This window comes from Chanos chanos, chromosome 6 (genome assembly GCF_902362185.1).
Source record: "Chanos chanos chromosome 6, fChaCha1.1, whole genome shotgun sequence".
Classification (NCBI taxonomy): domain Eukaryota; kingdom Metazoa; phylum Chordata; class Actinopteri; order Gonorynchiformes; family Chanidae; genus Chanos; species Chanos chanos.
The window spans coordinates 37645417-37659365 of NC_044500.1; the positions used below are offsets into that span (position 1 = coordinate 37645417).

Below are 13949 nucleotides of genomic sequence, written 5' to 3' on the forward strand. Positions count from 1 at the left end.
ACATTAGAATTTAAACCATTAGCTCTTATACAGAACTGAAAAGCGTCTAGAGGAGCTCATGTACAGTTAGTCCTTGCATCAACATAAAATAATAAAGTGATTTCTCGTTGCCAAACTTGCAATATGCCACCGGCAAAGTGGTGGCACTGTCGTGTAAGTGTGGCTCAAACTGTACATATTGGAGTAGTGTGAAATAATTATTATGAAGACATAATGCTCTTAGGGCCAAAAAAGAGAAAAAAAAGAGCTCAACGTTTATGTATATATGTGTGTATTATGAAATGTACAATTGTGTACAGAATATAATTAAGCTTCTTTATATGTCTACCTGACATCCCATGCCGAGTATGTTTTGTTGCTGTATATTTACAAGGTGAGTTGATGGTATTGTAATCTAAACCTGTTCAAATATCTTAAACAAGCGACTCTTGTGAATCTGTGGTTGGAGAGTTATGAAAAACAGTAGGTGGGGGGCTGGACAATGAGCATCAGAATGCTATTGCACTACTTCACTTAAGCCGTTTAATTTTCTGAGTTTAGGGTATGTTCAATTGTTAATTTCTTCTATATTTATTTAATTGTAATTAATTTTCAGTTGAGGGAGCCAAACTCTATTAGTTGAGGTAGTTTTCCTTTGGCAGTTAATAACTAAGACAGAGTCTGTTACCGAGTTCTATCTGAGCTCATATACACAGGGCAGAACTGTGGTATTTAAGAAATTGGTGCCTTATGGTTTGAAAGAGCACTTAGCACCATGTAATTGCCTAGGATACCATTTATCTTTTAACCAGTGAAGACAGTCAGTATATTGATGCAACAAGTTTGAATGAATCATAAAGCTTGAGGGATGTAGCATTTTTGTAAGGAGATATAGTGGCGTTTATGATGTAGTCATGGTAACAAGGCAGGTTGAGTGGGTTGAGCAGTTTTTTTTTTTTTCCTTGCTCCAGTGAGTGGTGAAAGCACCAAGTTCCTTCTCATCAGTTTCATGTTATGGCCAGGCCCCGGCAGGTCTTAAAGAGCACTGGTGCATGAAAGGAAGCCACCAGAGCTATCAGTAGTGATTTGGGTCTCTCTGCTCCTCTATCCTCCAAGCCCTTCATCGCTCAACCAATACCCACTCTATTCGTACTCAGCTGGACCTATGTATGGTACACTTGAAGGAATCCTTTAACTTAACTGAAAGAGCTGTGTTGTTAGTTGCGCTTGTGCTTTGCAATCAGAGTTGGATGCCATGGCTCTGTGCAGGGTCCAAAACCTCGTGTTTGGAATTCTTCTTGCAAACAGTAGCACCCTTTAATTACAATGACATTCGTGACTGGAAAATGGTTGTAGCAGTTGGCCAGATGAGATGACCTGAAATGCGGAGATTGAAGACCCATTATATGGACATTTAAACTATCCAGAACTTCTGTACTCTCCGGTGCTACTAGTATATGTGCCCAAATTGTGTTTTGTTTGAGCACTTTGAAAATCTCGTGCGGTTTGTTCTTATGCAGGAAATACGGCATGGCAGGTCTTTTCATCTGTCTTCTCAAGAGTGAATCAGTTAGCTTGCTTGTGTTTATCCCTCCTGCATTTGTTGCCCTTGTTGTCAACCCTTACAGATTTCCCTAATTTGTGGGCTTTTCTGCTCGAGAGCTCTTTATTTTGATTACTTGTCATAAGTGTTTATGCATACACTTGCATCATAATGCAGATTCTCAGCTCTCAGAGACATGCAATTATTTGGCCACTAGGTGGCAGTGATATGTGACTATATAACATGTGCTCAGTGTAGCACATTGTTCCTGCATAGATACTGTAGACTAGATAGGTGCTTGTTGAGCTTTGTAGAATGTAATGTGCATATGGAAGATAAGAGTACGATGATTATACTGCAGAACCAGAGCATCTTGAATGCATCTTTCCCTGCATAAGCTCAAAGATTGCCATTTCACTGCCAATTTACCAGAGTATGTGAGAATTGTGCTATTCGTCACTGCCATGAGTAATGAAGTTTATTTGTTTGTGTATTTATGTATTCATTTTTTTTTGTGTTTTAATATATTCATTTTTGTGTTTTATTGTGACATGGGAAGTATTTCTCTTTGTTTTATTTCAAATAAATAAGTTAACCAAAGCCTGATATTTTAATTTGACTCTGTGCTTATGGTGTCCGTTTTTCATTAATTGGTGTGTCTTATTTACCTAAACCATTGTGTTTACAGCTGTCATAATTAAGGAAAATGTTTATCTCTCTGGTGCAAAAGGTTTGACTTTTTGTGGCCAACCAGGTCCACAACATTACATTTACTACATCAAATACACAACAAATTAGTTTAGCACGACAGTAATAACTACATCTGACAAAAAGCAGAGACTGCTCATTTAACACAAATTAAAAAGTTTCCCATCTGATTGTCTCAAGGATTAGTGTTAATTTATAGATCAAGTGGCAATGGAAAAATAATGAGAAGACCAAACAATCGTTTGTCTTAAGAAGATAATCAGCCATTCCCAGAATATTGTCTTGCGAGGAATATTAGACCAGATTGCCCTGCAAAGAAAGCCTCCAGTTATTTTAGAGATGCAAGAGTTTGAAATTTACTTGATACCCTGCAGTCTAGAACATCCCAAAATGGGAGGTGAGTGACTTTGTCCTGGTTTTTATAAAGCCATCCTTGCATAGAAATCACTGGTGCCTCAAGTTACCTAGAATGGCTTTGTATTCATTGCCCCTAGTCTTGCTGTATGGAGTAACAAGTATGCTCATTGTTTCCCATATCTTATGGGATTGGCCAAGTTATAATGATTTCACTGCCATGTGTATATTAATAATATTAGCATATATATATATATATATATATATATATATATATACTTCTTTAACATATGTACTAAGTATATGTGTGTGTGAGGTTTTTGTAAGATTTTGTCTCCAAAAGGAGTTGTGCTGCCTGCTAAATACAAAAATGTTGTTATTAACAGTGTGTGCGAACTTAGGAAGAGTCAGAATGAGGCAGGAAGGATTTCCAGGATTACAGAGAGAAATCTTTATTACAAACACTTAAGCAGTCAGTGCAAAAGCTTAACAGAATTACTGGGAATCTGAATAGCAGACAATGCCCTGTCTCTAAAATATTGTGAAAAAGTTTAACTATTCTGTCTGCTGGTTAAGTCATACCAAACACTTAAATCTGCCCTCTGGGCTCATTACAACACAGTGCAAGACCAAGCTGATGCCATTGGCCTCTCTCCTTCTCTCTTTCTCTTCTCTTCCTCCCTCCGTCTGAGCGGAGAAGAATGTCCATCCTTTTTATTTGCAAAGTCCTAGAAGAATAGTGACCAGTTTGAGAAGTGTATCTTGGCGATGTACATGTATAGCATGATGCCTTTGAAAGATCTGCATATAGGAATGTAGTCTAGTAGTCATCCCCATCTTCTGTTCTGTTGATCCAACAGGAGTTGTGAGAAAGATTTGTGCCTTTCACACATGGTAAACCTGTACCTACACGGCTGAAAACAATTACTATACAACTAAATATCTGATGCAGTTATTTCGTCTTGTATTCACCTGTACGAGTGTCTGCATGTATGCATTTACACTGTAAAGCATTATTAAGAGCATTGTCATTGCTGGTCCACAGGGAGGCAGCAAGTCTCAGCTGTTCACCTGCTCCAGGAAGTGAGGATATGATTCAGTCTAAATGCAGAGTCTTCTTACATGAGCATCTGAGCTGGATTTATATGACAAAGTAGGAGTAGCAAAACTGTTATCCATGGACTTTGCACCAAACTTACCAAAATTATTCATCCATGTAATGATTCCCCAGCTAGGCTTTGAGCAAGTCAATAAAATTACCAGAATATGTGATCACGTTATACACTCCAGCAGCAGTAAATCTGCTGTCTGCTTTAGTGTAACCTGCTGTATTACTTTCAAACAATTCGATGAACTACTTTGGTAGCTCTCTTGGAAGTTTTTTCTTTTCTTTCTTTCTTTCTTTTTTTTTGGGGGGGGGGGGGGGGGGGGAGGGGGGTTGATTGTGGAAGTACTGGGATTCACCACCTCTTTGGAAAGACTACAGAAATGGCTTCATTTGTTTTAATAAATTAAATACCAGTTGTATTCTGACACCATGAAGTGATGTACGTAGACCGGAGCAATAAATCAAAATTTGTACAAATTTTAACTTTTTATATAAGCTAAAATATTGTGAAAATTGTCAAGGGTGTGTCAATTACATGGGCTCCTCCCTTTAGCCTACTTCAAGTTGAAACTGCATCAGTGCAGGTCTAGGTTAAATTAAGATGTGGCGATCCTTCATGGCATTGAAAAGGATGTGCCCGTGGAGGTCAGACTGCTCTCCCTGAAGGATAATTGTGTTCCTCCTCTAATCACAAGGTTAATCTCTTTCCATTTTGGGTCATTCTACTAATGGGAGAGGGTATCAGGTGGTACTACTAAAAATGACAATTACTAATGGTTTAGGGATCATCAACTGTGATTCCAGAATGAAACCATTTAAATATTTACCTTGTGTGTCATCACAGCAACGATATTCATGGGCATATATGTGAATAATGCTGAGAAAGACTGAAAATAGGAAGCCACGGTTTTGGTTTGGGGCTGAATTTCAATGAACACACAATATTCACTTGGGCTATTTCCCTCAAGCCCTTATTGCTATTGTGTTTCCTCCTCACTCTGTGGCCATTGTTTATTCATTCTACCATCCTTTGCATGCACATGCACCCATCTTCACGCTGGCAGTTTTGTTCCATTGCTGCATTTACGCCGCACATCAAGGCAATGCTTTTATGGCATTTTTTTTTTCTGCTGCTGTTTACGATATGTGCACGTGCCTCTGGAGAAATTGCTGCAGATTGACATAACAATTTACTCATTATGTTGAGGTAACACCAGTTTCCTTTTCATTCGACCAAATTGAGCCAAGCTCTCGATAAACATTTTCAGTCCTCTGTGTTTTTGAGCCTTGTTGACCTACATGGCTTCAGAGCGGCCAGGTGTAATCGCATTCCCTTAACGTTTGAGAAAAATACACAATTTTGTCTCCCTTAATATAAATTTGACCCCACACAGGTTTTTTTTTTCTCCTCTGAGGACCTGTACAAATCTATCTGTGTGTCTTTGTTTGATGAGCTTTATACCCTCATGATAAATTCACCGTAGAAATCTTTAAATAGCATGATACATTGTGTGTTAATGGCCCTGTGGAACATGCTGTCATTAATCATGAACCCAAACAGAGGACACAGAGCAGCTAGTAAGAGCACAGGGTTTGACTTGAGGATTGGCATGCTATTGTATCTGTTAAGTTACTGTTTTGTCCTGACAAATTGAAACAGTAAGGATGATAAGTGAACACTTCTCTCTCTCCATTGTTGTCCTTCTGTGTGTCCGTGTCCCCTCTGTTATGCTTTGTGTTGTTTTGCTGATGATGAGTTTTAGTCATTTTTGCATGGTCGTGTTCATCTCTTTTCCTTAGCCAATGCCTTGTTAAAGCAATCTTCTGTTGATTTCAAATCAACAAGATGCAAGCATACTCCTCAAAGAACTGAAATGTGACAATGAAAGAATAATTTTGCATAGCAGTTACAATTCTATCCACCAACAAATATAACCAATTTACTTATTAAGTTTCCTCTTTGACATGAGTTAGCTAGTTCCTAAGTATTAGCAAGTTTTTTAGAACTCTTTGCTAGAATCTAATGTCCAACATTGTGTATCTAACATTTGGACAACAGGGTCAATTATGGGAACAATTAATAGTGTAACACATATTCAGGTAAAATACACCTCTACAGATGAAATATTGAATAAAATATTGAATAGCCTCCCGTCCCCTCACTATTTGCACCTACATATCCTTGATTGTGTGATAGCTACCCGACTTAATGTTTCATTAGCTAAAGTTGTTGATTTTGCAAACATGTTAATTGACTTTCAGTTTGACTGAGAATTTCTTTAATTGGGCTTTTTCTGATAGGTAAAGATTATAGGCCCAGAGATATTAACTTTGCTAAGTGCTCACCATTGATTAACTTGTACTGGGCATAAGGAATCTTGGCGACATTCATAAGGCAGCGTATTGCTGCCACGTCAGAAAAAGAAAAACGGATCAGCATCATGTTATAATGTGAAGATATTTTCTTGTTATTGCAAGATATTTTCAGGTTATTATGTGAAAAGTTTATTGTGATAAGATGTTTTTCACATTTCGACAAGATATTTTCATGTTATAACAAGATCAGTATCACATTATAACTTGAAAAGTTTATTGTGATAACAAGATATTTTCACGTTATAACAAGATATATTCACATTATTACGTGAAACGTTTCATGTTAAAAATGTGATAACTTATATTGTCATAACATGACACGTTTCACGTTTTTACAAGATAATTTATATTGGTAGACTATAAAATGAAACTCATGTTTGAATGAGGAAAAGGCGTGTGGAGAACGGATAAACTGAGGAACATCGCTCATTTGCACAATTTGATTAAGTTCTGCTTCATGCTTGGGTTAAGACATGGCGATATTCTGCTGATATTGAGCACAGTGGATAATATTGTAATAAGTGCGTGTGCACTAAGAAGGACTTTAAAATGCATGGGGCTGTACAGAAAGAAGAATGAGAAATCTCAACAGTGGGGCATCCGTGTTTTGAGCCATGGTCATGCCAGTTCATTGCAAAAGGCCGAGTGCCAGTTCACAGCCAGAGGACATATCACGGGGAGTCCAACTCCGCCCGAGACCAACTTATCACCTTATAACATGAAATGTTTCATGTTATAAGCATATAAGTGATCAAGTTTTACGTTTCACATAATAATGTGAAACTATCTTGTTAAAACGTGAAAATATCTTGTTGAAATGTGAAAAACATCTTATCACAATAAGCTTTTCATGTTATAACCTGATACTGATCCATTGTTCTTCTCCTGGATTGGCAGCAATACACTGCCGTACATTCACCATTATAAAAACATAAAAAAACCCCAAAAAACTCTCAATTCCTTTGTTTTACTCAACATCTATGTGTAACCTTATGCCAGAAACATGATTTCTGTGTAAAAGAATTACATGCAGGTAAACAAACAAACAAATGTATTTTGCATTTCAGGCAGTGAGGGGTAGGAGAGAGATTCTGATGTTGTCTGTTCTAAATTAGAAATATAGGATCACTTATTTTACATGTTGATAGCTTGAGGAAAAGAGAACTGTCAATGTGGAATCCAGAAACTGATGCTTATCTGGAATGGTCACACCATCACTTTCAGATTTGCAATGCCACTCTATCTGTCAGTGCTCATGCATTATAAAGCATTCCATCAATGTACCTATGAAATCACAGTAATGTGAAAATAACAAGGGGCGGCTGATACAATAACTCTGATGCACTTGCAACCTTGGTTGAGTAACATTTGAGGTTTGTGAAATGTACCGAATAAACATATTTTGCATGGATATTCCACTTAGCCTTGCAAAGCTTTTTCTTATCATATCTGTAACTAAATGTCACTAGTACATATGAGAGAAAGTGCTGAACTGATCACAAATTGGTAGAAACGGAATCTCAACATTCCCAGATAAATGCACACACTCATTCACACTCTATCTGAAGCAGGCCAGTTCTACTCCATTAGCCAGTGCCACTTCCCATTTCTGTGCTTTCTCTCCCTCGTTCCATATTCCATTATCTTACACACCCGGTCTGCCTTCCGTCCCCTTATGAGAAAATCGATAGCCACACTAAATAGATTTCACAATCAATTTTTCTATCATCATCTCTCACACAGCAGCTTCTAAGGTTTGAAAAAGGGAGTGGTTTAAAGAGAGAAAATCATAAGGGTATTGGGTCAGCCACATTCCTGTCCTTTTGTCTAGGTCTCTGTAGGAAGATGTAAATTACTTTGTACATAGACAATCAGGTGGGTCCAGGGTTCTTTTGCATAATACAGCATTTCAGAGCAAAGTTGGGAAACATCTGTGCACAGAATCTCTTTGGAACCTGCCTTTGATTCTCGTAGTTTCTCTCAAATCCACAGTTCATGCTTGCGAATGTCAGTCCGGCAATTGTTCTCTTGGGGATTAAAGATCCTCACCACATAGTCATTTTTAATAGAATGAGATGAATGTTGGCCAAAATGTCACATTTAACTGCACAGTTAGTAAAGTATAAATTATGATGCTTTGGGCTGAATTTAAATGGATTCAACTGTTATAAAATTGAAAGCAATCACATTGAATATAAGATACTAGTTCTCTCATTGATCAGTAAATTACTCTGAGAACGTCATTCATTAAATTGTTAATTTGGTAATGGTGTTTCTAAATAGTTGAAATATTTAAGCTTGGATATGAGATCTTACTGTGTCACAGTGAATATTGAGCTACACTGAACCATGTGCCTCAATAGTTTGGATAAAGGCCAGTTTGTGTGTACAGGGTGGATTTTTAAATTAGCCAACCCTCACTGCTCTCATCCTTTTTTGTTGAGAGCAGAAGCATATGCTATGTTCAAAAATAATCCAATTTGACTGACTGGTCTGGCTTTAGCCTTTTCTCACATTTCCATCTTGTTACATATATTTCCAAATGCTCTCTCTCTCTCTCTCTCACACACACACACACACACACACACACACACACACACACACACGCACATTAATCATTTTCCTAAAACTCCTGTTTTTTGAAAGTGGGTTTCTTCGTGTTATCCGGGTGTACTTGAGGGGGCAGGATGTGAAGAGCACTCTGGGACAGTGTAGAGTTGCACCATCTGCTGCTAAGAGGAAGAGCATCAGAGGCCTCAGGCACTACTCTCAGAGAATTTTTAGAGCTGAGAGCTGTTTAGTCAATTTTAAAACTGGTGTCACTCCTGATTGCACACCCATTGCAGTGGGGTGAATTTGTTTTTTTGTGGAATTTGAGAGTTGCTTCAGGTATGCTGGTGACAGCATGATGAAATACTGTATTCCTCCTCTTAGAAGGCATTCCTTGGGAGCAAATTCAAAAGCATAATTAGAGTCAAAAATGTAATTGCAGTGCTGACAATGTGACAATGGTCATGATGTACCAGGCAATGTTTTAATGTTATAAGGTAGCGTAGTGAAATATTACAACCACTGATGTATCAGTCCAAAATGTTTTAATAATAGCTCAAAATAGAATTTAACACACAGTCATCTAAATTATTTCTGAAAGTGAAGAGTACATAGAATAGGAAATCCAGATTGACTTATGTACAATTTAGGGATAAAAATAATTCAACAACAACGACAAAAAATTAAATAAGATAAATGGAAAGAGAATAGGGGGAAACAGGTTAGTCAGAGATGTCACTCAAACAAGGGGACACATCAACCACAAACTGACAGAAACTCAAAGCAAAGTTACCATAAAATGACATAGTTTAGAAAATAGGCTCTCCATATTTGAGAAATAACAGTAAGAGTACAGCTCACAATCCCCGGTACAAGTATTCCATTAGGTTGAGGAATTTTTAACCCCTCCTTGTAGTACACATTGCGCATCAATCCAAGAGTCCAGCAGTTGAATTATAATTCACCTGGGGTGCACCGTAAATGTACAGTGACAAACTGATGAAGAAAGAGCATGTTTGATTCATATTTCTGTATTTGCAATAGGGATGGGACCCTATCTTCTATGACATTGTTTATGACATTGTTTGAATGACTTATCGATAGACATACAAGTTCATCACCCTTGCTCTGTTTTTTTTTTTTTTTTTTTTTTTTTTAATTTTGTTTTATTTTTTTTCGGAAATAAAGAAGAAGTATCTGAAGAGTTCGAAGGGTTTATTTCCTACAAAGGAAAGGAGAAGCAATAAAAGAGCACATCTACACTGTCACATAATGTTTGTCTGAATTGCTTGAAGGAGTGAGATGCGAGTGCCAGCGCCCCATAGAGTGTCCTGGGGCTTTTTTGTCAGGTTCTTCCGTGAACTCTTTCCCTTTTTGTGTCACATTGAACACACTCATGCGCTCATGATGATTCAGAGACTCTGTGCTGGATTTGATGCATACTGGAAGAGTAATAATGAATTTGTGGCAAAACTTCTTTCTTTTGCTTTAAATATCTGTACTGAGATGTCATTATCTGTTCACTTCCTTTTTTGGAATTTCCTATTTTATAAAACTTTAAAGTGGCAATTTATCCTCTTGCAATCAGTTGGTTCTGTAATCATATAAACTAAGAGAGTTCTTAGGTTGAGTAAAACACTTTTATAATACCTGTTTGCTGTGACTTGTATATGTATATGTATATGTATATGTATGTGTGTGTGTGTGTGTATATATATATATATATATATATATATATATATATATATACTTTTTCTATTATAAAATAAATATAAACGACATTTGTCTCTACATTACTGTACTTTATATTGGGACTCCTTTTCAGTAATGTACATCGACAGGAAGGTGTGAAGAATTTCAGCTGAACATAGAGTTTTCACTGTTTGTCTGTTGGTTTCTTCACAATGCTTGTTGTGTTGCTCCATGTCTTTCATGTCCTGTTTTACTGTGCTCAGCATACCTCCTTTGGTGGCTCCTTACCATATTGCCCCAGATGAGGATAACTGATCTCTTTACCACTTTCTTCTGATGAGAACTTAGATGGGGAAGGCTGACACACCTGTTTCAGATATGGTGGTGGAACCATAAAACCTTTTGCCTCATCAGATAAGATGGTGGTGTGGGGTTTCTCAAATTCCATCATTTGATCTTTCCAGCTGAGTGATGCACTGCTCTGACAAGTTCTGGCCGCTAACAGAAGGAGTAGAGCTGACACAGCAAGGAGAACAGCTGGGGTCAAATCTGGGGAGGAAGTCACTACTGGAGCCTCTTTAGTCCTCAGGTGGATACATGAAGTTTCATTGGGGCCCATGTGCAGACAAACTTTGTAATGAGTTCCTGGTTGAAGACGAGTGAGATTAAAGCCCTGGGTGCCAGCAAGAATACGTGTACTATGCCTGTGGTGATCTTCCAGACTGCCATTAGCCAGCCACGAGAGATGGGCAGCGGGGACATTACGGCCAGCTTGCCAAGACAGCAAGGCATAGCGTTCACTGATATCCCTGACCTCAAGATTGTCTTCACTCTTTTGCATGCTTGCTTTATAAGCTCTCCCTGCTCCTTCAACTTTTAACGTCAAGCTCCGAGTGTCAGCACCCACAAGGTTCTGTGCGACGCAAGTATAAAAGCCAGCCTCTTCTGGAGTGACTCCAGAGATCTCCAAAGTGCCTTCTGTTAGAACCCGGTAACGCCCATAACTTATAGAGGGAGACAGTCTCATACCCTTTGGAATAACCCAATAGATGCTTGGTTCTGGCTCAGCCAGAGCTCGGCAGTGCAGGGCTATATTTTCCCCATGTTTGACTTGGATGTAAGAGGGGAACATGCTTGGGGCAATCAGGGGTAGGCAGCTGTCTGCCATTTCCCTAAATGAGACCTCTTTCACTCTCCTAGCTTTCAGCTCAGGGGGCTCCGAACAAAATGTAGACTGAGGTTCAATGAAACGGACTGGCTTGTCATTGTCTGCTCCTACCCAGCGAATGAGGCAGTCACAACGGATGGGGTTGGTGTGCAAACTGATCTCCTGAAGGTTAGGCAGCGACCGCACTGTCTGACGATGGAGGGCACTCAAGGCATTACTGTTTAGCATCAGACTTTCCATGCTGGACAGCCTCTGAAATGCCTGAGGGTGTATGTAGGACAGTCGTGGATTATTTGTGATCTCCAGTTTTGTCAGCTCTGGCAGGTTGTCTATTGCAGAATGCTCAATGGCAACCAACTCATCCATGTTGTTTAGACCCAGCTCTTTAAGATGAAGCATATCTTTGAAGTCTCCTCTCTGTACCAGCTGGATAGGATTCTTATTTAGGTCAAGGAACTTCAGGCCTGGCAGTTTCTGCAGTGCCTCTTTTGGAACTTTGGTGAGGCGGTTGTCATAGAAGGATATACTTTCCAGGTTAAAAAGCCCCTCCAAGGCTCGCTCTGAAATCTCACGTAAACCCATGCCTGCCAAGACAAGACTGCGCAAGGAGCCAAGAGGTTTAAAGTTGAGATCCTGGATAGAATCCACTGGGTTCCCTCCAATCATGAGAACCTCAAGCTGTGGCAAAGCATGGAACCAGCGTCTGTCGATTACCACCAGCCGGTTTGAATTAAGGTGGAGCCTTAGAAGTTTATCCAGACCTTTAAAGGCTCCAGGGGAGATGCTCCTCAGCCGGTTGTGGTTAAGGTACAGTTCCTGCAGGCCAGATAAGCCAGAGAAGGCTGCATCGGGGAGGTGTCGAAGTTGGTTCTCTTCCATGTGTAGGCTGAGAAGAGCTGGCAGGTCAGTAATCCTCAGATGGCGGGTGCTACTGAAACTGTTCTGGGAGAGATCCAGTTCAGTTAAATTGACGAGACCCTGGAGTTCACTCTGGTCCAAGGAGCTGATGAGGTTGCTTTGCAATCTAAGGGTCTGTGTTTCTGGAGGAAGAGAGGCAGGCAGCTTGGTGAGTAGCAGGTCATTGCAGTCCACTGTGGGTGCCTCCTTGTACACAGACTGTGGGGAGTACCATGGCTTTATTTGGCAGACACACTGGTGAGGACAGGGCACCCTCCATGGCATGGAATGTATAACCAGAGAGCTGGCTACCCCAAGCAGGAACTGGATTTGCAAAAGAAACATAGAAATATTCTTCATTTTCGTGAATGATTTGAATTAATTAACTGGCCTTATTAATGTGTGATGGACTTCAAGCCTTTATGAAAAACAGTTTGGTCCAGTTCTTCAGTTTCTAGTTTTGAAGTTTAGATTTCAAGAGTCATGCTTTCTCTGTTTCATCATGTCCTGTTCTTTTCCCCTTGTGGTGCAGTGCTCTTTGAGATGACTTTTGAACCCTCTGGTCTTAGTTCATTGATCTCACATTTTGGCACAGTGCAGCTTGAATTCATGAATGTTTCAGAGACATGCCTGTGAAAAAGAAGAAAAAGAAAAGATATTTTATCATTTGAAAATGGTTTACTAACAAAGATGTTGATTATAACACTGAATCTCTGTCTCTGCTTACTTGAGCTAGCCCATGTTCCTGAATGCCCAGATGTCCCACTTTCTTAAAAACTACACACATTAAAAAGATATGAGGAATCTCTCTTTTATGTTTCAAGTTTCAGGTTTACTTAGGTTTCAAGTATCTCTTATCACACCTCTTATCTCTTATCATGCTTAGCGTACACAGCTTTCCCAACAAATCACTCCAAATAAAATGGAATATGGTGAGACCGAGTTAACTTGTATTTCCTGAAGTCATGGCATATGACTCCTGCATAAATGAGGGAACCCAACTCACGACTTTTTACGAAATTTTAATGTTAGAAATAAATGTTTTAGAGTCAAATGTGGCACATACTCCATATGTTAACATGTAAATGCTCCAGGACATTCCTTTGCTGAAAGTCATATTTCATCATTATGAAGACTGCATACTAACATTTTGTTTTGTGGGGTTTAAGTACTTTATACATTCTCTCTTAAAAATAAACTCTATTGTAGTGATGTCTAAGCCCACACCATTCCACCAAATTACTGTATGTATATTCAGTTAGCAGTTTTTAAACAAAATACCAAATGAAGCATTGCACAAAGCTACTCCTCAAAATTTCCCTTCTGTATTCTCAAAATGAAAATTCCTGTTCTTCTAGAGGTAAAACTTCTATTTGTGCCTCGGTTCTGTGTTCTTCCTTTACTAAAGAGTTTCATATATCCCTCACTAGATGTTCAGGCCTTGCTCAAGTACTCTGCTTAAGTGACAGACTGGGAGAGGCTCTTAACTGGCTCTGATTATTGCATCTACAGCTGTCCTTCCCCAAAGCCCTGCCTCACCAATTCATCCTCTTTCTGAATGCCTAATTAGTCCT

At 39.0% G+C, this 13949-nt stretch overlaps 1 protein-coding gene across 1 annotated transcript; it reads right to left on the bottom strand.

The window, feature by feature from the left end:
* Window positions 1–10523: 10523 nt before the first annotated feature.
* lrrn2 (leucine rich repeat neuronal 2) lies at window positions 10524–12735 on the bottom strand. Its single transcript, XM_030777663.1, has one exon. It carries the CDS (start codon window positions 12733–12735, stop codon window positions 10570–10572), a length of 2166 nt encoding a protein of 721 aa, XP_030633523.1. The 3' UTR covers window positions 10524–10569.
* Between the last annotated feature and the right edge of the window lie 1214 nt (window positions 12736–13949).